We start from the raw sequence: 23043 nt of genomic DNA, 5'->3' as shown, positions 1-23043 counted from the left end.
TAAGACAGTAGAGCTTCATCCATGGGGACCATCATATACTGTAGCATTATGTGGAGCTCATCATATACTGTTTCAAACATTATATGGGACCAATGATTCTGTATGGAGAAATAGATGGGCCTCGTCATGAGATGTAAAAAGTGAGGTATTTTTCATTGTACTATACCGCTATTTCTCTGCCGTATCGGAGCATGATGAGTTGTGGTATGTGTTAAAGGGGCGCTCTTTCGCCCAGGGCACATGAAAACCTGGAGCCAGCCCTCCCCCCCCCCACAGTCTGTAGCCAAATAACCCCCATTTTTCAGTGCGTAACTTGTATTATGAAGTTAATTAAGGTTGACAAGCTTAAGAAGAATTGATGCTTTTGGCATTCAAATGGGCACTGTTGGTGTGTTTCCTGTCCTCCTCTCACTGCCGACTTTTATTCCCCATTGACTTACATTGGGTTTCGTGTTTCGGGACGACCCCGACTTTTCCCTATAATCGGACGATCTTGCTCGACCCGACTTTTGGAAAAGTCGGGTTTCACGAAACGAAACGTGACCCTAAAAAACCAAAAGTCGCTCAACTCTAATTATTATTATTTACTATTATTATAGGGCCATTTATTCCATGATGCTTTACATGGAAGGAGGGGTGTACATAATAAAAACATAATAATAAAAACAAGTACAGTAATCTTAACCCCTTAGCGACCACCGATACGCCTTTTATCGGCGGTAATTAAGGGTACTAAAACCACAGGACCGCTAATTCACGGCACTGTGGAGAAAGTGAATAGCGCCCCCCCCCAGTGTCGGATTTTCTCCGGGGTCTCGGCTGCCGGGGGTAGCTGAGACCCCAGAGAACATGAATCGGTCGGTTTTTACCAACCCCGCTTTTGTGATTGCCGTTATTAACCCTATAACGGCGACCGCAAAAAAAAAGCCGCGATTTTACATTTAATTTCTCTTTCCTCTGATGTGATCGCACATCAGAGGAGAGAGAAAGAGGGTCCCCGATCCCCCCGGTACCTCTCCGTGGTCCTCTGTCCCCTCCTGGTGGTCCTGCATCCCGCCGCCGTCCTCCGGTGGGCGCCGCCATCTTGGATCCGGGGAAAATGGCGGGCGCATGCGCAGTGCACCCGCTGGGAATCTGCCAGCTCCGGCTGGCAGATTCCATTCATTCATTTTGATCACGATGATAAACAAAATAGTACATAATCCCCCCGTTTATCACCACCTTAGTTATGCCAACATAACGAAATAAAGAAAATATTTTTTTTTCAGTTTTCCATTAGGGCTAGGGTTAGGGTTGGACTAGGGTTAGAGCTAGGGGTAGGGCAAGGGCTCGGGTTAGAATTAGGGTTAGGGCGAACTAGGATTAGGGTTAGAATTCGGATTAGGGATTAGGGTTGGGATTAAGTTTAGGGTTGGGATTAGGGTTAGGGGTGTGTTGGGGTTAGGGTTGGAGCAAGAATTGAGGGGTTTCCACTATTTACCAACTTTGGGGGTCTAAAAATTGGGTCTAAAAAAATCACTTTTCTGGAAATAAAAAAGACTTTATTTTCACGGCTCTGCGTTTATAAACTTCTGTGAAGCGCTTGGGGATTCAAAGTGCTCACCACACATCTAGATAAGTTCCTTATGGGGTCTAATTTCCAAATTGGTGTCACTTGTGGGGGGTTTCCACTGTTTAGGCCCATCAGGGGCTCTGCAAACGCAACATAACGACCACAGACCATTCCATCAAAGTCTGCATTCCAAAATAGCACTCCTTCCCTTCCGAGCTCTCCAATGCGCCCAAACAGTGGTTCCCCCCCCACATATAGGGTATCGGCGTACTCAGGGCAAATCACACAACAACTGTGGGGGTATGATTTCTCCTGTTACCCTTGTAAAAATAAAAATTTGGTGGTGAAAATATCTTTTTTGTGGAAAAAAAAAATGGATTTTTTATTTTCACAGCTCTACGTTATAAACTTCTGTGAAGCATTTGAAGGTTCAAAGTGCCCACCACACATCTAGATAAGTTCCTTAATGGGTCTAGTTTCCAAAATGGGGTCACTTGTTGGAGGTTTCCACTGTTTAGGCACATTAAGGACTCTCCGAACGCAACATGGCATCCGATCTCAATTCCAGCCAATTCTGCGTTGAAAAAGTCAAACGGCGTTCCATCCCTTGCGAGCTCTGCCGTGTGCTGAAAAAGAGGTTTACCCCCACATATGGGGTATCGGCGTATTCAGGAGAAATTGTACAACAAATTTTGTGGTTGACTTTCTCTTTTAACACTTGTGAAAATAAAAAAAATTGGTTCTGAAATTTTTTGCAAAAAAAAGTTAAATGTTAATTTTTTCCTTCCACATTGCTTTAGTTCCTGTGAAGCACTTAAAGGGTTAATAAACTTCTTGAATGTGGTTTTGAGCACCTTGAGGGGTCTAGTTTTTAGAATGGTGCCACTTTTGGGTATTTTCTGTCATGTACACCCCTCAAAACGACTTTAAATATGATGTGGTCCCTAAAAAAAATGGTTTTGTAAATTTTGCTGTAAAAATGAGAAATCGCTGGTCAACTTTTAACCCTTAACTTCCTAACAAAAGAAAATTTTGCTTCCAAAATTGTGGTGATGTAAAGTAGACATGAGGGAAATGTTATTTATTAAGAAATTTTTGTGGCATATCTCTCTGATTTAAGGGCATAAAAATTGCAAAATTTTCGCCATATTTCCGTTTTTTTTCATAAATAAACACAAGACTTATCGAAGAAATTTTACCACTAACATGAAGTACAATATGTCACGAAAAAGAATCTCAGAATCAGCGGGAACCATTAAAGCATTCCAGAGTTTTAACCTCATAAAGGAACAGTGGTCAGAATTGTAAAAATTGGCCTGGTCATTAAGCTGCAAACTGGCTCTGTCGCTAAGGGGTTAAACAAAACAAGTCACGACTGGTACAAGAGAGAGGACTCTGCCCGTGAGGGCTCACAATGTAGAAGGGATGGGTGAGGATACAGTAGGCGAGGGTAGAGCTGGTCGTGCAGTGGTTTGATAAAAAACTAGCACCCTTTAGTGCCTTACATGTGGTGTTTAGCCTTTTTTAACCTATTAAATATTTTTAAAAAAAATTATGTTGGGTCCCCCCTAATCATTATAATGACCCAAGATAAAGCAACCAGCTGCAGGGATTAGGGTATAAGTTTGGGATGGCGCATCACATGAGATGCGCCAATTATGGCTCTTGGCCCGGCTCTTCCTGATTGCTCAGGTGTTTCCTCCCACAACTCGTTCACCAATTTATAAAAAGCAAAACAAAAAAATGAAGATCTGAAGTAGTCCAAAATAGGAACCTGAAAGTAATTAAAAAAAGAGAATTAAAGACTAGAAACACTCCCACATTCACCAATTTTCTTATTTAAAAAAAAATTCCCGCAGCTCTGACGTATTCCATCGTGATACTACGATGTCCAGCTGTTCTGTACAGATAAATGTGTCGTTCTGAGAACGATGCTTCATATGTCACTCCCTGTTATGTCTCGCACTCGATGACAACATCTTCATCGCATGACAGACAAGACCGGGTGTAAGCTATAAAGAGTCAGTCTCAGAACAGCGCTCCTTAAATTGCAGTACGGAATCGGAGCTGCCGGCTCCTTCCAGGCCCAGCGGCTTTGAGCAGCCGAGACATCCGTGACTACACAGCCCATCAGCAAACAGGGTAAATTGGTGTGCTCAAAAAGGAAAAGTATCCAGCTTCCAAATATACAAAAAATGTATTCAAGGCATAAGAACAGAGATACACGGACATGCCCCATCATAGCGGAAAGACACAGCAACGCATATCGTACAATATGTTCTTTTTCAAGCTACTTTAGGGTAAATACCAAAGGCAATATATACTACCGCCCACCAATCACAATTACAACACACATGATATATAATGACAATAAAATTACGCACCAAAACCAGAAATAATTAAAAACAATTCAATACAAAATGCATTAATATATTTACATACAATTCCAGTCTGCAAAATAATACACATATCAGTACTGAAACATAATTTCTTTGTGTGCATTCAATCCATTTGGAATGCAGATTTAAAGCTGGAACATCCAGAAAGCTTCTCTCATCATAAGGCGTCTTTTAAAATCACCCCCTCTTGAGGGTGCACATACTTTCTCAATTCCCATCACTTGGAGCGAAGATATATTTCTTTTGATGTCGAAAAATAAAATGTTTGGAAGCAAAAAGATATATTCCGATTAGAACTGCCAAGAGAAATTATGTCCGTTATATGTTCCGAAATTCTTATTTTTAATTTTCTTGTGGTACAGCCCACATAGTTCAGTTTGCAATCTGTGCACATAATCATGTATACAACATTCTTAGTATTGCAGTTAATAAACTGCCGAATTTTAAATTGTAGCACATTTTTGCTATCTGAAAAAGATTTTATTACCTGAGAATGTGTACAGGTCCTGCAGCTGGCTTCACCACATGTAAAATCCTTCATGTTGTAGCCAGGTGTGCTTATTGCTTTGGAAATCTGAAAAACTAGGAGAAATAATATTACCTAATGTACCTGCTTTTTTAGCAACTACATGGCAACCCTCAGACAAAATAGCTGACAATGTGTCATCCTCATGCAAAATTCCCATATTTTTCCAAATAATTCGTTTAATGGCATTAAATTGTGGACTAAAGTTAATGGAACAAACCAACTTTTTTTTTTTATATTCTCCATACTGTTATGACCATATGTCATTTGTTAATTTAATAAATCCTCTCTATTTTTATTACTCAATTTTTTTTACCCTGATTTAATGTCCAATGGGGATAACCTCTCTCTTTAAGTCTATTACAACAAGAATGAATTTCTTGTGTCAGCAAATGTGTGTCACTACAATTTCTAGTTATTCTCGTGAGCTCCCCCACCGGAATTGCTTTTATAGTGTGCTGGGGATGGCTAATCCTAGCATGTAAAATATTATTCCCCGCAAGTGGCTTACAATGTGTGGAGGTAATGATAGAACAGCCTGGAACACTTTGCAATTTTAGATCTAGAAATACACGTGGGATCCAATTGGTAAGTAAAGCGCAGATTGAAATCATTCTTATTTAAGTACCCGACAAATTCCGGTACGGCAGACACATCGCCCCCCCAAATAAAGAGGGCATCATTGATGTATCTGCCATACCAGAAGATGTCGGGCACAAACCTGTTCTCAACAGTGTATAAAAATCTATCCTCCCAATATGCCATGACCAAGTTGGCAATTGACGGGGAATGTTTCCCCCCCTGGAAACTCCCTTGCACTGGAGATAATAACGTTGATTAAACAGGAAATAATTGTGCTCTGAAATAAAACAAATTGCCAAAATAATATAATCACTCAAATCCTTAGAATAATTGCTGTATTAAGGTGGAATTGAACTGCCTCAATCATAATTTGTTGCGGTATGGATGTGTACAGAGAAATAACGTCACATCCTAACCAATGAAAGTTTTTTTTCCCTTATGATTCTAGACAATTGGTTCAATACTTCTTTTGAATCCCTGAGAAAACCTGCTGTGCGGATGCATAGAGGTTGTAAAAGGGAATCAAGCCACTGACTCAGATGTTCCAAAACAGGTCTGAAGAACAGGTTTGTGCCCGACATCTTCTGGTATGGCAGATACATCGATGACGCCCTTTATATCGGGGACGATGTGTCTGCCGTACCGAAATTTGTCGGTTACTTAAATAAGAATGATTTCAATCTGCGCTTTACTTACCAATTGGATCCCACGTGTATTTCTTTTTTAGATCTAAAATTGCAAAGTGTTCCAGGCTGTTAATAATAATAATAATTTTTATTTATATAGCGCCAACATATTCCGCAGCACTTTACAATTAAGCGGGGACATGTACAGACAATAAATTCAATACAAGTTAAGACAATTCAAACAGTGACATTAGGAGTGAGGTCCCTGCTCGCAAGCTTACAATCTACAAGGAAATGGGGGGACACAGTAGGTGAGAAATGCTTGTTAATTCAGGTCTGGCAATTATAATAGGGATTTTCATATAAAGCTGCATGATCCGGTCATCAGCCCGTGTGTTTAAGTGCAATAGACAAGTATCAAGTGCAGTTATCATGTGCATGAAGGGTGTGGAGACAGATGAATAGTAGGGTGCAGATTCAGAATAATATTTGGAAGGAGGGAACAGGGCAAAGTTAGCTTGCTGAGTAGTTGATGTGGTAGGCTTGTTTGAAGAGATGGGTTTTCAAAGCGCGCTTGAATAGGTCAGGGCTAGGTATCGGTCTGATCGTCTGGGGAAGTGCATTCCAGAGAGCTGGAGCAGCACGAGAGAAGTCTTGGAGACGGAGGTGCGAGGTTCGGATTACGGGGGATGTCAGTCTTAGGTCATTTGTAGAACGGAGGGCACGTGTAGGGCGATAGACAGAGATGAGAGAGGAGATATAAGGCGGTGTAGAACAGTGGAGAGCTTTGTGGGTGAGAGAGAGGAGTTTATACTGGACCCTGTAGCGAATAGGTAGCCAGTGTAATGACTGGCACAAGATGGAGGCATCTGTGAAGCGGCTGGACAGAAATATGACCCTGGCTGCCGCATTCAAGATGGATTGGAGAGGAGAAAGTTTGGTAAGAGGGAGACCGATCAGAAGAGAGTTGCAGTAGTCCAGACGAGAATGAATAAGAGCGACAGTAAGAGTCTTAGCAGTTTCAAAGGTGAGAAAAGGTCGGATTCTGGAGATGTTTTTAAGATGCAGGTGACAAGAGCGACTGAGTGATCGGATGTACGGAGTAAAGGAAAGTTCAGTGTCGAATATGACCCCAAGACAGCGGGCATGCTGCTTGGGAGTTATGGTTGAACCCTCCAGGGTTATTTCGATGTTAGGTAGAGTGAGGTTAGTAGAGGGGAGAAACACAAGAAGTTCAGTTTTAGAGAGATTTAGTTTCAGATAGAGGGAGGACATGATGCTAGAGACAGCAGACAGACAATCCTTGGTATTTTGAATTAGGGTAGGGGTGATGTCAGGGGAAGAAGTGTATAATTGGGTGTCATCAGCATAGAGATGATACTGGAACCCAAATCTGCTGATTGTTTGTCCAATAGGGGCAGTGTATAAAGAGAAGAGGAGGGGGCCTAGGACTGAGCCCTGCGGGACCCCGATAGTAAGGGGATGAGAAGAGGAAGAGGAGCCGGAAAAAGATACAGTGAAGGAGCGGTCAGAGAGGTAGGAGGAGAACCAGGAGAGGGCTGTGTCCTTGAGGCCTATAGAGCGGAGCATAGTGAGGAGGAGCTGGTGATCCACAGTGTCAAATGCGGCAGAGAGATCCAGGAGAATCAGCAGGGAGCAATGACCTTTCGATTTAGCTGTTATTAAATCATTAGAGACTTTAGTGAGGGCAGTTTCAGTAGAGTGTAAAGAGCGGAAACCAGATTGTAAAGGGGTCGAGAAGAGAGTTATCCGAGAGATAGCGGATTAGACGGGAGTGGACCAGGCGTTCCAGGAGTTTAGAGATGAAGGGAAGGTTAGAGACAGGTCTGCAGTTAGCAGTGCAGTTCTGGTCCAGGGATGGCTTTTTAAGTAAAGGGGTTATGATGGCATATTTAAATGAGGAGGGAAATATACCTGAAGAAAGAGAGAGGTTAAATATTTTAGTCAGGTGAGTGGTGACCACTGGTGAGAGAGACTGCAGGAGCTGTGAAGGAATAGGGTCACTGTTGCAGGTTGTAGGCCGAGCAGAAGCGAGGAGCTTGGAAACTTCTTCTTCTGAAACAGGCTCAAAGATGTCTAGTGAGCTTAAGGTGCGGCAGGGAAGGGGATCCAGGCACTGAGGAGATAGGGCTGAGATATCCTGATGGATGTGGTTGATTTTTTCTAGGAAATAAGTGGCCAGATCCTCACCGCTGAGGTTGGTGATGGGGGCCTGTACTTTAGGTTTCAGGAGGGAGTTTAAGGTTTCAAAAAGTCGTCTTGGGTTGTTGGATAGTGAGGTGATGAGGGTGGTGAAGTAGGATTGTTTGGCCAGATGAAGGGCAGAGTTATAGGTTTTGAGCATGAACTTATAGTGGATGAAGTCTTCTGCTAAGAGAGATTTTCTCCACTGCCGCTCTGCACACCTCGAGCAGCGCTGAAGAAAGCGTGTTTGCGTTGTGTGCCAGGGCTGCCGTTGTCTGTGTCGGGTCTTTCTGCGTATAGAAGGTGCTGCTTCATCTAGGGCATTCTTCAGTGATAGGCTGTTCTATCATTACCTCCACACATTGTAAGCCACTTGCGGGGAATAATATTTTACATGCTAGGAGTAGCCATCCCCAGCACACTATAAAAGCAATTCCGGTGGGGGAGCTCACGAGAATAACTAGAAATTGTAGTGACACACATTTGCTGACACAAGAAATTCATTCTTGTTGTAATAGACTTAAAAAGAGAGGTTATCCCCATTGGACATTAAATCAGGGTAAAAAAAATTGTAAATAATAAAAATAGAGAGGATTTATTAAATTCACAAATGACATATGGTCATAACAGTATGGAGAATATAAAAAATAAAAAGTTGGTCTGTTCCATTAACTTTAGTCCACAATTTGATGTCATCAAACGAATTATTTGGAAAGATATGGGAATTTTGCATGAGGATGACACATTGTCAGCTATTTTGTCTGAGGGTTGCCATGTAGTTGCTAAAAAAAGCAGGTACATTAGGTAATATTATTTCTCCTAGTTTTTCAGATTTCCAAAGCAATAAGCGCACCTGGCTACAACATGAAGGATTTTACCGATGTGGTGAAGCCAGCTGCAGGACCTGTACACATTCTCAGGTAATAAAATCTTTTTCAGATAGCAAAAATGTGCAACAATTTAAAATTCGGCAGTTTATTAACTGCAATACTAAGAATGTTGTATACATGATTATGTGCACAGATTGCAAACTGAACTATGTGGGCTGTACCATGAGAAAATTAAAAATAAGAATTTCGGAACATATAACGGACATAATTTCTCTTGGCAGTTCTAATCGGAATATGTATTTTGCTTCCAAACATTTTATTTTTCAACATCAAAGAACTATATCTTCGCTCCAAGTGATGGGAATTGAGAAAGTATGTGCACCCTCAAGAGGGGGTGATTTTAAAAGACGCTTTATGATGAGAGAAGCTTTCTGGATGTTCCAGCTTAAACCCTGCGTTCAAAATGGATTGAATGCACACAAAGAAATTATGTTTCTGTACTGATATGTGTATTCTTTTGCACATTGGAATTGTATGTATATATATTAATGCATTTTGTATTGAATTGTTTTTAATTATGTTTTTTGGTACGTGATTTTATTGTCATTATATATCATGTGTGTTGCAATTGTGATTGGTGGGCGGTAGTATATATTGCCTTTGGTATTTACCCTAAAGTAGCTTGAAAAAGAACGTATTGTTCGAAATGTGTTGCTGTGTCTTTCCGCTATGATGGGGCATGTCCGTGTATCTCTGTTCTTATGCCTTGAATAATTTTTTTGTATATTTGGAAGCTGGATACTTTTCCTTTTTGATTTATCTTGCGTGTGGCTTCACGGGAATCTGAGCTTCCACGCACCACTGCTAGCCGGGACAGGTGAGCTGGTTACTTCATTTATTGTAAATTGGTGTGCTCTCAGTCATAAATGGGCGAGGTGCTGGTGTAGTGGACTAGTAAGTCCCTAGAATCAAGGATATTGGAATACACCGCACACTCAAAGGGTTAGTATTAGAGTTGAGCGATACCGTCCGATACTTCAAAGTATCGTATCGGATGGTATCGGCCGATCTTTAAAAAAAGTATCGGTATCGCCGATTCCGATACCGGAAGTCCCATTCAAGTCTATGGGACTTCCGGTATCGGAATAAGAAAAACCCTTTCCTGCCCTTGTACAGCCTCTCTGGGGTCTGTACGGGCCTTTCGGGGGGCTGTGCCGGCCTGCCAGGGGGTCTGTGCAGGCTCCGGTGGTCTGTGCCGGCCTGCCGGGGGGCTGTGCCGGCCTGCCGGTGGTCTGTGCAGGCTTCGGTGGGCTGTGCCGGCCTGCCGGGGGGCTGTGCAGGCTCCGGGGGGCTGTGCCGGCCTGCCGGTGGTCTGTGCAGGCTCCGGGGGGCTGTGCCGGCCTGCCGGGGGGCTGTGCCGGCCTGCCGGTGGTCTGTGCAGGCTTCGGGGGTCTGTGCAGGCATCGTCCGATGGGACTACAAGTCCCATCGGGCGATGCCTGCTACCATGACAGTGATTGACACATTAGCCAATGATGGGACAGTAATAGTCCTATCATCCGGCTAATGTGTTGAATGTAAAAAAAAAAAAAAAAAAATTACGTGCTACATACATACATACATGCTACATTCATACTACATACTACATACATGCTACATACATGCTACATTCATACTACATAAATACTACATGCAACATACATACTACATATATACTACATACATACTACATATATACTACATACATACTACATATATACTACATGCATGCTACATACATACTGCATGCTACATACATACCACATGCTACATACATACCACATATATACTACATACATACTACATACATACTACATGCATGCTACATGCATGCTACATGCTACATACATAACACATATATACTACATGCATGCTACATACATAGTACATGCTACATGCATGCTACATACATACTACATGCTACATACTACATATATACTACATGCTACATACTACATATACTACATGCATGCTACATACATACTACATGCTACATACATACCACATACATACTACATACATACTACATGCTACATTCATACATATATACTACATGCATGCTACATACATACTACATATATACTACATGCATGCTACATACTGCATGCTACATGCATGCTACATACATACTACATGCTACATACATACCACATATGTACTACATACATACAATACATTCATACAATACATACATAGACATACAGTACATATAACATAGAGTAACATACTTACCAATACTTGTCACATTGTTCCCCGAAGCCATTGTCTTTTCCGGAATAAATATTAACATAACAAACCACAAAAATACTCACCCACGATCCGAAGCAGTCCACGAGTGTGTCCCACGACGATCTTGGGTAGAGAACAGCAGCATCAGATGATGCTGCCGTTCTCTACGGGCTGCAGGAATCCAATGACGGAAGGTAGGTATCCTTCCGCACTGTATTCCTCCGCCACTTAAAAAAAAAAAAAGTCCCTAGTCTCACTTACTAGGGACTTTTTTTTTTTTAAGTGGCGGATGAATACAGTGCGGAAGGATACCTACCTTCCGTCATTGGATTCCTGCAGCCCGTAGAGAACGGCAGCATCATCTGATGCTGCTGTTCTCTACCCAAGATCGTCGTGGGACACACTCGTGGACTGCTTCGGATCGTGGGTGAGTATTTTTGTGGTTTGTTATGTTAATATTTATTCCGGAAAAGACAATGGCTTCGGGGAACAATGTGACAAGTATTGGTAAGTATGTTACTCTATGTTATATGTACTGTATGTCTATGTATGTATTGTATGAATGTATTGTATGTATGTAGTATATATGTGGTATGTATGTAGCATGTAGTATGTATGTAGTATGTATGTAGCATGCATGTAGCATGCAGTATGTATGTAGCATGCATGTAGTATATATGTAGTATGTATGTAGCATGCATGTAGTATATATGTAGTATGTATGTAGCATGTATGTAGTATGTATGTAGCATGTATGTAGTATGTATGTGGTATGTATGTAGCATGCAGTATGTATGTAGCATGCATGTAGTATATATGTAGTATGTATGTAGTATGTATGTAGTATGTATGTGGTATGTATGTAGCATGTAGTATGTATGTAGCATGCATGTAGTATATATGTAGTATGTATGTAGTATGTATGTAGTATGTATGTGGTATGTATGTGGTATGTAGCATGCATGTAGCATGCATGTAGTATGCATGTAGTATGTATGTAGTATGTATGTAGTATATATGTAGTATGTATGTAGCATGTATGTGGTATGTATGTAGCATGTAGTATGTATGTAGCATGCATGTAGTATATATGTAGTATGTAGTATGTATGTATGTAGCATGTAGTATGTATGTAGCATGTAGTATGTATGTAGCATGTAGTATGTATGTAGCATGCATGTAGTATGTATGTAGCATGCATGTAGTATGTATGTAGCATGCATGTAGCATGCATGTAGTATGTATGTAGTATGTATGTAGTATGTATGTAGTATGTAGCATGTATGTAGCATGTATGTAGCATGTATGTAGTATATATGTAGTATGTATGTAGCATGTAGTATGTATGTAGCATGCATGTAGTATGTATGTAGTATTTTTTTTTTTTTTAACATTTAACACATTAGCCGGATGATGGGACTACTACTGTCCCATCATTGGCTAATGTGTCAATCACTGTCATGGTAGCAGGCATCGCCAGATGGGACTTGTAGTCCCATCGGACGATGCTTGCACAGACCCCCGGACATCAGCACAGCCCCCCGGCAGGCCGGTACAGACCCCCACAGGGTGCACAGACCACCGGCAGGCCGGCACAGCCCCCCGGCAGGCCGGTACAGACCCCCACAGGGTGCACAGACCACCGGCAGGCCGGCACAGCCCCCCGGCAGGCCGGTACAGACCCCCACAGGGTGCACAGACCACCGGCAGGCCGGCACAGCCCCCCGGCAGGCCGGTACAGACCCCGGGCAGTCCACACAGCCCCCCGGCAGGCCGGCACAGCCCCCCGGCAGGCCGGCAGAGACCCCCGGAAGGCCCGAAATGACGGCGCATCATGATGCGCACACACCGCGCATCATGATGACGTCAGGCTGTCAATCAACTGAACTTCCGATTCCGATGCCGAATTCCGATATTGAAAAAATATCGGAAGTCGGTATCGGAATTCCGATACAGCAAGTATCGGCCGATACCCGATACTTGCGGTATCGGAATGCTCAACACTAGTTAGTATGCAAAAATTGTTATAATTTATTCACGGGACATCATTGTGGAAGCAAAATAAACATCAAGAAAGTGACCAGAAATCTTAATATTGTCGTTTTTATCCTCCTGGGTCTTATTCATAAAGTCGCTTGCTTAAAGAGATAATATGTACATTGTAGAATCTCATAAAATAAAGATTTGAGATTGCTGCTCCATATAGATTTCAGTATTAAATGTGAAAAGTGTCCAACTTGATTAAGGACCTGTTGCATTGTCTGTGTATGCGGCGCAATCAGGAAGAGCTGAGGCAAAGCTCCAGAATTGACGCATCAAATGAATACTCTAATTTTGGGCCGCCTGCAGGCTGGGAAGGGCAAGCCATGGACCTTCCCAGCCTACTAACAGTTCACAGCTGTGTGCTTTGCATTTGGTGATTATAAAAATGGAGTGGACAGGCACAGCTCCACACTAAGTACTATGTAGATCACTCCACAGTATATACTGCAATATAATCCACGGATTCGTTTTGTCCACACATGCAATGGGGAAAATAAGTATTTTATACACTGCCGATTTTGCAACTTTTAGCACCTACAAAGAATGGAGAGGTCTGTAATTTTTATCATTAGTACACTTCAACTGTGCGAGACAGAATCTAAAAATAAAAAAACACAGAATATCACACTGTCTGATTTTTAAATAATTAAATTGGCTTTTATTGCATGAAATAAGCATTTGTTCACCTACCAACTGTCCTGGGACTGCCAGACGAGCACTTCTAGCAGTGGCAGACGGGTGGCTCTTAAGACCCTGGACTGCAGCTCCCACACCATCCAGGAGTGGAACTACAGCAGTTCAGCAGTGCTGGGGGAACAGCACGACAGGAAGGGAGAACGCTGACAGGACCTGCGACACGTGACCGCGGGACAGAGGAGTTGGAGGTGGGACCTAGCGCGACACTGCCGGAGAAGACAGGGGGACGTGACAGAGACCCCTGGGAAGAAGATGGGGAAAGGGTACCACAGGACACCAAGGAATAACGGAGCACAAGAGAAGAGAAGTCCAAGGTAAGCCGAGGTCAGTAATACCAGGTCAGGCAAAAGCAGTAAAATGGGAGCAGACTAACAGAGGAAGCCAAAGACAATGCAGAAGTAAAAAAAAATGGGCGAGCAGACAAACAGTACGGAGTCAGAAGGCAAAATCACAACGAGGGAAAAACTGGATCAGAACCATACAAACAAACCAGAACACAGGAACAAGGCACAGGCACACTGGGGTCAACACACTCAGCCGAGGGCAAAAGTATAACCGACAAAGCATGCACCAACAAAGAGGCTATAAAAAGCCTCAAAGAAGCAAAAAGGAGGCTAACCAGATTAACCCCAGACACTCCAAACAGGACATAGCCAACAACCATGACACCAGCCACCAAGAATTCTGGCTCTCACAGACTTCTTAGTTTTCTTTAAGAAGCCCTCCTACTCTGCACGCATTACCTGTATTAACTCAACCTCTCCACCATGGCCAAGACCAAAGTGCTGTTTAAGGACACCAGGGACAAAATTGTAAAGCTGTACAAGGCTGGGATGGGCTACAGGACTAAAGGAAAGCAGCTTTCTTGAGAAGGCAACAACTGTTGGCATAATTATTAGAAAATGGAAGAAACACAAGATGACTGTCATTTTTTCTCGGTCTGGGGTCCATGCAAGATCTCTCCTCATGGGGTGATGATGATTCTGAAAAAGGTCAAGAATCAGCCCAGAACTACACGGGAAGACCTGGTCAATGACCTGAAGAGAGCTGGGACCAGAGTTTCAAACATTACCATTAGTAACACACTGTGCCATTATGGATTAAAATCCTGCAAAAGAAGGGGGAATGGGAGAGTCAGCTCATCGTGTTCTGCCTCTTCAGGGAAGTAGGCCCCACGCACGGAGCTGCCCCTGCTCTAGGCGTGCAATTGCAAGAAATGTAGAAAAAGTTCTCAAGTTCTAAAACTTCACATTTATTCTTTATGCATTAAAAGGACATGTTGTGGACACACAAAGAGATCTTAAAAGACTAATGACCAAATCCTGCAGGGTTACGCAAGGTCCCCTTGCTGCTCACGCCAGCACATGTCCAGGCCTATTTGAAGTTCACCAATGACCATCTAGATCAGGGTTCCCCAACTCCAGTCCTCAAGGCCCACCAACAGATCATGTTTTCAGGATTTCCTTAGTATTGCTCAGGTGATAATTGCTTCACCTGTGCAATACAAAGGAAATCCTGAAAACATGATCTGTTGGTGGGCTTGAGGACTGGAGTTGGGGAACCCTTATCTAGATGATCCAGAGGAGGCATGGGAGAAGTCATGGGGTCAGATGAGACCAAAATAGAACTTTTTGGTATCAGCTCCACTCACAGTGTTTGGAGGAAGAAAAAGAATGAGTGCAACCCCAAGAACAGCATCCTAACCGTGAAGCATGGTAGGGGAAATGTCATACTTTGGAGGTGCTTTTTTTGCAAAGGAGACAGGACAACTGCACCATATTGAAGGGAATTGTGAGATTTTGGCCAACAACCTCCTACACTCAATAACATTAAAGATGGGTCTTAGCTGGATTTTCCAGTATGACAATGACCCGAAACACACAGTCAGTGCAAATAAGGAGTGGCTCCGTACAAAGCATTTCAAGGTTCTGGAGTGGCGTAGCCAGTCTCCAGACCTCAACACAGTAGAAAATCATTGGTGGGACCTGAAACTCAATGTTGCCCACTGACAGCCCCAAAACCTGAAAGATCTGGATAATATCTGGAAGGTGTTTTAAAGCAATCATCTGCGCTCCGCTTTTACCAGGAAATTGAGGGAATTGGTTTATTCTACAAATTTTCCTGCTTTCTCCTTTAAAGTAAATTTCAGCAGATAAGACAAGTGTTTGAGATCACAAAAACAAGCAAATTGGTAATGGCAGACAATGCCACGAGAGATTCATGGTCCCTCAGTTTAGCTTCATCCTCCAGTTAAATAATTCCAAGCACAGTAAATCCTGGAAAGACACACAGGAGCACGATGCAATCTATTGGATGCAGGTGCTACTTTTATTGTTCTAAAGTAGATATGTGAGAGTCTCAAGGATATAGTAGGAAACTTGAAATTTGTTTGACTTCCTTGCTTGACATTAATGCAATTTTTATTGCACTGTTATAGAGAATGTATGGAGGCTTTTGCTGCATCTGTCATACTAAGTAAGAACTGCTAAGTTTTTCAATCAATATAATATTTTATTTCCTAATTCCTTGTCATTTCTATAAAGTATGTTGTAAAGTGGTGGTCCCATAACCTTTTCTTTAAAATCTGTCAGTCATGTTGTTGTAAAACAAAACTTTTTGAAGGTAGCAACTGTCAATAAAATGCCTAACATTCCTTTTCATCATTTTTTAGATGCATGGGATTCTCTACATTGTTTACTTTCAAGGCACATCTCCACCCAAAGTAGATCATAAAAGCAAACAAAAGAACAGGAGCGTAAATTCTAACACACCCAAAGCCTAAACACTATCAAGTCACTTTCTAAAGCAAACCCAGATATAGCTAAAAAGTGAAATTCATCCGAGTGTGATCTTTTCAAACATTTTTGAGACATGTTTAAAAATGAAGGCAACATCTCCACTCCTTTCCAAAAGATTTAGGTCATATTTACGCATGCATTTTTGTTGCAACTCAATCTCTAGTATCAGCGAAAGTTAACAAAAATCATTTTATAAGTGTTAATCTAATGACATGCCATTAGAAGATGAGACTAAGCCACTACTTTATGGTCAATGGAGGTATCCCCTCTGGGAACTTAACCTATTCGGAAAAACTAGTTGAAATGTCAAATTACTGCTGCATTCACCCCACCCAGCTTTTACGTTAAAGAACATTGACCATTGAACAAAAGTGGCTTTGTGTGGAAAAAACATTGCAGGAGAATCAACACTAAATAAGTACTTTGGCTATTTAAAGGGGCATTCCCAACTCCAAGAGACTATCCCAATATGTTGTAGATGTAATAGTAATAATATTAGCAAATTCTTCCAATTAGAAATCTATTACAGTTCTTCTAATTCTCTACGTCGCTTACCCCATGTGCAGGGCATTGCAGTAAGTTACATATCCATGGTTTCAACCACTAACAGCTGTCAGCATATGAGTGGTTGTAACCATGGATACCTAAGCTACTGCAGTGCCCTGCTCATGGGGTAAGGACATGGTGAATCAGAAGAACTATACTACATTTCTAATTAGAGGTATTTGCAAATATTATTATTGTTGTTTCGCCTACTACATATTGGGATAGTTCCAAATGTCAGATGCTTACTTACCAATCATCCTAGCAATATCCTTTCTGGAAAATGAAAATAACACCTTAACTCTGTTGAATAATCTTCATAATAGAAAACCTCAGCTCCAACTCCTATACAAATATATATCTCAGTTTATGGGTAACGGGCAAATCATCTAGGCTTCCAAGCAATGCCCTAACTGTGAGGTCAGTTAGCCCAGTTAAATAGCTGAGGAATCAAGGGAACAGGGAGCATCAGACGAGAGCTCAGCACCTTCTAGTCTCAGATTAGATTGCCGAGCTGTCAATCAAAACACAGACCACTCAGCACGCCCCAGCACTTGACTGGATGACTGAGCTGTCAATCACTGCGTCCAAAAACACACTGAGGGGTGGAATTGTTACAGCACACCTGTGCAATTATCACGCTGTCTAATCAGCATCTTGAAATGCCACACCTGTGAGGTGAATGGATCTCTGCAAAAGAGAAGCTCTCACTAACACAGATTTAGTCAAATTTGTGAACGATATTTGAGAGAAAAAGGCCTTTTGTGTACATAGAAAAAGTCTTAGATCTTTGAGTTCAGCTCATGTAAAATGAGGGCTAACAAAAGTGTTGTTGTTTTATATTTCTCTTCAGTGTAGAAATAACAGCTTGAACTTGATTTTTTTTTTAAACCTAAACATATGGCATCACATTTTTCACATTCCTCTTGATCAATCAAAGTTGATGACATGTGGCAGCACAGGAGTCCGGTTGCCACAGTGGCATTGCCTCCCTCATGGGGGTGATGTCATGCCTGGAAGCAAGGAAGGGTCCCCTTACCAGGTAACACCAGCATCCAATACTTCTCCTGACTCCATGCCAGAAGGGGGAGTTCTTACACCTGGTTTCAGGCGAGCTTCCCTTTAAGTTTTGGCCTAGAGGCGGGGTTAGGCTGTCTGAGAGAGAGTGAGAGAGTGAGCAGTAAGGGAGAAGAGGGAAGTTGAGGAGAACCTGGGGAGTGGAGCTGTAACCAAGCTTACCCCAGAGCTGAGAGCCAGAAACTGGACACCAGAGTCCGTGGCTGCGTGAGTACAGTGAATACAAAAGTCCCAGCAGCTAAATCCGGAGGGCAGAGGACTGCAGTGTTGTGAGCTCATTTTCTCGTTCACCTTTGATGTCCGATGAACTCCCTCTGCTGGTGAAAGGAGGTGGTGAAACTGATTTGGATGGGAGAAACCTGTCACCTGAACAGGTGGATTGCGATTGGACATCCGGAATCTCTGAGTGGATATAAGGCAGCCGACGCCCTGTAGGGTTGCTGGTGATTTCTCTGCTCTGAGCTCTGGCCTCCGGTTCAGTTCCTGTCTTCTAAAGCTAAGTTTTGCTCTGTTATTGTTCCATGAGATTTTGTCTGATTTGCTTAGTTTTGTGTTCTGCCAGCCCCGGCTGGGGCTCTGCTGAATTTCCATTTTTGTCCCTGATCGGTTAAATCTCTTTTGCTCTGTCTTCAGAATATATCAGAGTGCTGATATAGGGATTTTGAAGTCTAGTGACTTCAGGGCCGTTTTTCCTATCAGACGTGTTGGGACATTTTTGGTAGGGTTTTTGCGGATTGCAGCCAGCATCTTTTCTGTCCTTTCCTATCTAGTTAGTTGGGCCCCATCGTTTGCTCTGCCTGTCTTTCTGTCTGTGTTTGTGTTTTCATCTGTTTTCACCGACAATACATGTTGGGGGCTGTCTATTGCTTTGGGGTCTGCTCTGGGGCAGTTTAGATTTCCCCTTTCTTTCTTTAGGCTTATTTAGTTCTCCGGCTGTGAAGAGGCGTCTAGGACCACCGTAGGAACGCTCCACGGCTACTGTTAGTTGTTGTTAATAGGATCAGGGGTCTGGAATTCGCTAGCTACCAACCTCTCCGGTTTTCTGGACTTAGCTTGCATTTTTGTTTTTTCCTCCTCCGGTCACTCATTTATAATACTGCAGGTCTCCTGGCCCCATCAAACACCCGTCTGCTCAGCAGCACCCCAAAGCCTGGAGCCACCACGAAGGAGCGACACCTGTAGTAGGCTCAAGCTGCCTGCCATACGGGCAAGGACTTGGAGGACAGGACAGAACTGAGGCCCGAGCATAGCTTTAGGCAGCAAGGACCTCAGAGGACAGCTCAATAGGAAGGCCTCCAAACCCATCTGGCTTAGTGGACCCTAACTTGCTTCCAGGTTTCCCGGATCTCCATTACCATCTGTTATCAGTGCTCCGGTCTGCACCTTGAACCATCAAGTAAAGGTAAAGGAAACCACAACCCCTGAGTCTTGAGTCATTACTCACTCCCTCAGTCCTGCACCCCAACATCCACGATCCCTTATAAGAACAATACCGGTAGCCCTGGGGCTCCGCTCCACCTGTGGGGAGGAGAACCATCTCAGCTGCGTCACCATCGGCCCCAGTGGACTCCTTAAGCAGCGTCGGCTATCCATTGTCGAACACAACAGATGGCGGCACATTAAATTCCCTATAAACTTCCCCCTCAGCATTTTATTGCCACGGACCAGGTCCCTGCTGCTGTGACAACCCCCCGGGAAAATTGTCTGACCTCGACTGAGTACCCCACGGCCCTGGTGGGAGTCGCACTTACATATATGCCAATCAACTATAACATGAAACTATTGACAGGTGAAGTAGAGAGCATTGACAAGCTTGTTATAATGGCATTTGTCTGAGTGGAGTCACCCATTACACCACTGCTCCCACAGAAGTCAATGGAGTGAGGTCACACATTACATCACTGCTCCCATAGAAATGGATGGAGCGGGGTCACGCATTACACTACTGATCACTTGTATATAGCACCCATTCTGGTACATGCCCTATCCTGGTATATGGCCTCCTTATATTAAATGCAAAGGAAAAAAAACGCCTCTACTTACCTTCCACGTGGCACTTCCTCTCTCAGCAGGCTCCTGTCATAACACGCACTGAATTAACAATGGTGGAAAGTGCAGTATACACTGCGAGCTCCACAATTATGGCTGCGATCTCCTCCCACGGCTGTGACCTGGACATCCCAGGGCGAGTGCCCAGGTCCTAGCTACAGGCAGGAGATGCGGCCTCAGTGCAAGAGCTGCTGTCACCATCCGACTGCAGGTTCTTATGCCAAGGGGCTGCCATAAGTGAGGTGTGTAACTGTCCTGCTTAGACTCTTGCACATCACCAAATAAAAATGGCAGCCTCCAGTGGCTAAAGTAAAAATAAATAAATAAAAACTAATAATAAAATGGTACATTTAATTTTGCATTTAAAATAATTGATTATATAATCAATAATAAGATAAAATTGAATTTCACGGCACCTTCCCTTTTAATTTAACTGGTAGATCTGCAGCAGATAAAAATAACAGTGAGCAGCCCAGTAAGTAATACATCACTGGAATCAGGGTCTCTGCTCCCATATCATACTCCTTTCAGATGGGGGAGAAAAATATTGGTCACAGATTCTCTTTAGAGGGTTAGTTCCTAATGTCTTCATTCAAGATACCATAATATAGTTACAGAGGTCTTGTCAAGTTAATACCTCAAAAGATATTAGAGCTATCTTGGAGAAACAAGGGGGACTCTCATAATTTTTCCATTTGCTTTTACTGTCATTAATGTAGCTCCATCCCATTTCACAGGGCTTTACAGATAATGTTATTTCTGTGTCCATTGGGGCTCACAATCTAAATTACCAATCCTTAAGTCTTTGGAATGTGGGAGGAAACCGGAGTACCCGGAGGAAACTCACATAAAAATGGGGAGAATTGCAGAAATGACGTGGAAGTGCAATAAGGACTGCGCTTGCTTCTGGTAGAGTAAAGGGTTCTTTATTCAGCCAACGCGTTTCCTGAGCCTGCTGGCTCACTTCATCAGGGCAGATGAAGTGAGCCAGTAGGCTCAGGAAACGCGTTGGCTGAATAAAGAACCCTTTACTCTACCAGAAGCAAGCGCAGTCCTTATTGCACTTCCACGTCATTTCTGCAATTCTGTCCTAGGACCCTGTGCAGACTTGCTGCTGCTTCTTAAGCGTTCATGGGTGTTGTGACTTCCTCACAACCCCAATAGGTGAGCACCTTCCTTACTGTTCCACAATTTTAATTGTTTTATACGGATTTCACACAGTGGATGCGCCCTGTATCTCTCCTTTTATAAAAATGGGGAGAACATACAAACTCCTTGCAGATGTTGTCCTTGGTGGATTTTAACACATAACCCCAGAGCTGCAAAGCTACAGTGATATGTGCACCCAGTATATAAGTTTAATGTGATGATTAAGTATTAATTTTAAATGTGTATACATTGCCAACTATTTTTTGTAGCAAAGGTTAATTGTCAGTTTTCTTTTTCTTTTTTTTTTTTTTAGCAAAATCTTTCACTTAATGCAGTGCATTAGTAATATTAAGTTCTTTACCCAAAGAGAGCATAATGCCACAGATTGCGTTTAAAATATTTTGACAGGTTTTTTTCTTGTTTTCCAGGAAATTGTTAAAGATCCTGAGTTTATTTTAGGTGACGCTTCAAGAACAGATGTTTGTCAAGGAGACCTTGGTAAGTTTGGCACTTGTAGTACTGTAAATTTAATTCCTGTAAGTCAATCTAATCAGTGGTGGACATGGTGCAACCGCAAAGGGGCCCAAGATGTAAGGGGGACCATTTCTACCTCCAAAAAAAGGTGTAATTTTGTTTTATAGGGCTGTAAAGGGCCCAAATACTGTTCTTGCACAGGGACTCCTTTATTTATGTGTCCACCAGTGTATCTATTGGAAATGTAGAATTACTATTACCCTATTTTTCGGACTATTTTTTCGGACTATAAGATGTACTGGACCATAAGATGCACCTAGGTTTTAGAGGAGGAAATTGGAAAAAACGAGTGATTGCGCGCCCTTCGGGTGTGCGCTGGGATTACGAACTATGCAATGGGGTGTAACTACGCATCAGACTGACCTCGCAATGGGGTGTAACCACGCACCAGACTGGCGTATGTGCAGACTAACAGCAAACACAAATACCTGGTGTACCTCTCCTACCTTGTGTATGAAAAAGCTCTGTAGTTAATACTGTTCGGGTAGAGCTATTCGATAGCTCTATCCATGAAGAAAGTGCATGGGTAGAGCTATCCCATAGCTCTATTCCTAAAGGAAATGAACCGGTAGAGCGATCCGATAGCGCTATCCCTCAATGTTCCTGAGCTATTTAACATGGTTGAGCGCACTTGGGATCTGCCCCCAAGGCCCTGCCCATGCCTAATGTTTGGTTCATAGACCACAGCTAGGAGTTAGGGTCCCGTTTCACTTAGCGACGCACCAGCGATCCTGACAACGATACGACCTGGTAAGGATCGCTAGTGTGTCGATAAATGGTCACTAGTAAGCTGCCAAACAGGCAGATCTCTTCAGCGACGCAGCAACGATCCGGCGATCCATATAACAACCTCGGCGGTCGTTGGTACCTTGTCACACAGCAGCTATTCTGACTATTCCCACCTGCGTCCCTGAGTTCTGCTTCACCAACGAGGTCGCTCATCGGCGTCAAACATAGCGATGCGCGCTGGCCAGCGGGACGCCAACGATGAAAAAATGGCCCAAGACATTCGAGCACGATCAGCGATATCCAACGGGGGGGGCGGTTGCTGCTGCGAGTCACACAAAACGAGATCGCTGGCAAGATCGCTGTTGCATCACAAAATCAGTGACGCTTCAGCAATCTCGCTAGTGATCTCGCTATGTGAGACGGGGGCTTTAGTCCCG

The 23043-nt window shown here is 43.0% G+C and overlaps 1 protein-coding gene across 1 annotated transcript in view; it reads left to right on the top strand.

Annotated features, from left to right (window-relative positions):
• CAPN9 (calpain 9) overlaps window positions 1-23043 on the top strand; it is a 305702-nt gene that overhangs the window by 75640 nt on the left and 207019 nt on the right. The window contains exon 2 of the mRNA XM_073560090.1: window positions 21772-21841. Coding sequence (XP_073416191.1) covers window positions 21772-21841 — 70 coding nt within the window. The remainder of the gene's footprint in view (window positions 1-21771; window positions 21842-23043) is intronic.

Source organism: Dendrobates tinctorius, unplaced genomic scaffold (assembly GCF_039654945.1).
Source record: "Dendrobates tinctorius isolate UK_male_01 unplaced genomic scaffold, ASM3965494v1 ptg000293l, whole genome shotgun sequence".
Classification (NCBI taxonomy): Eukaryota; Metazoa; Chordata; class Amphibia; order Anura; family Dendrobatidae; genus Dendrobates; species Dendrobates tinctorius.
This window is presented reverse-complemented; position numbering and strand designations above follow the sequence as displayed.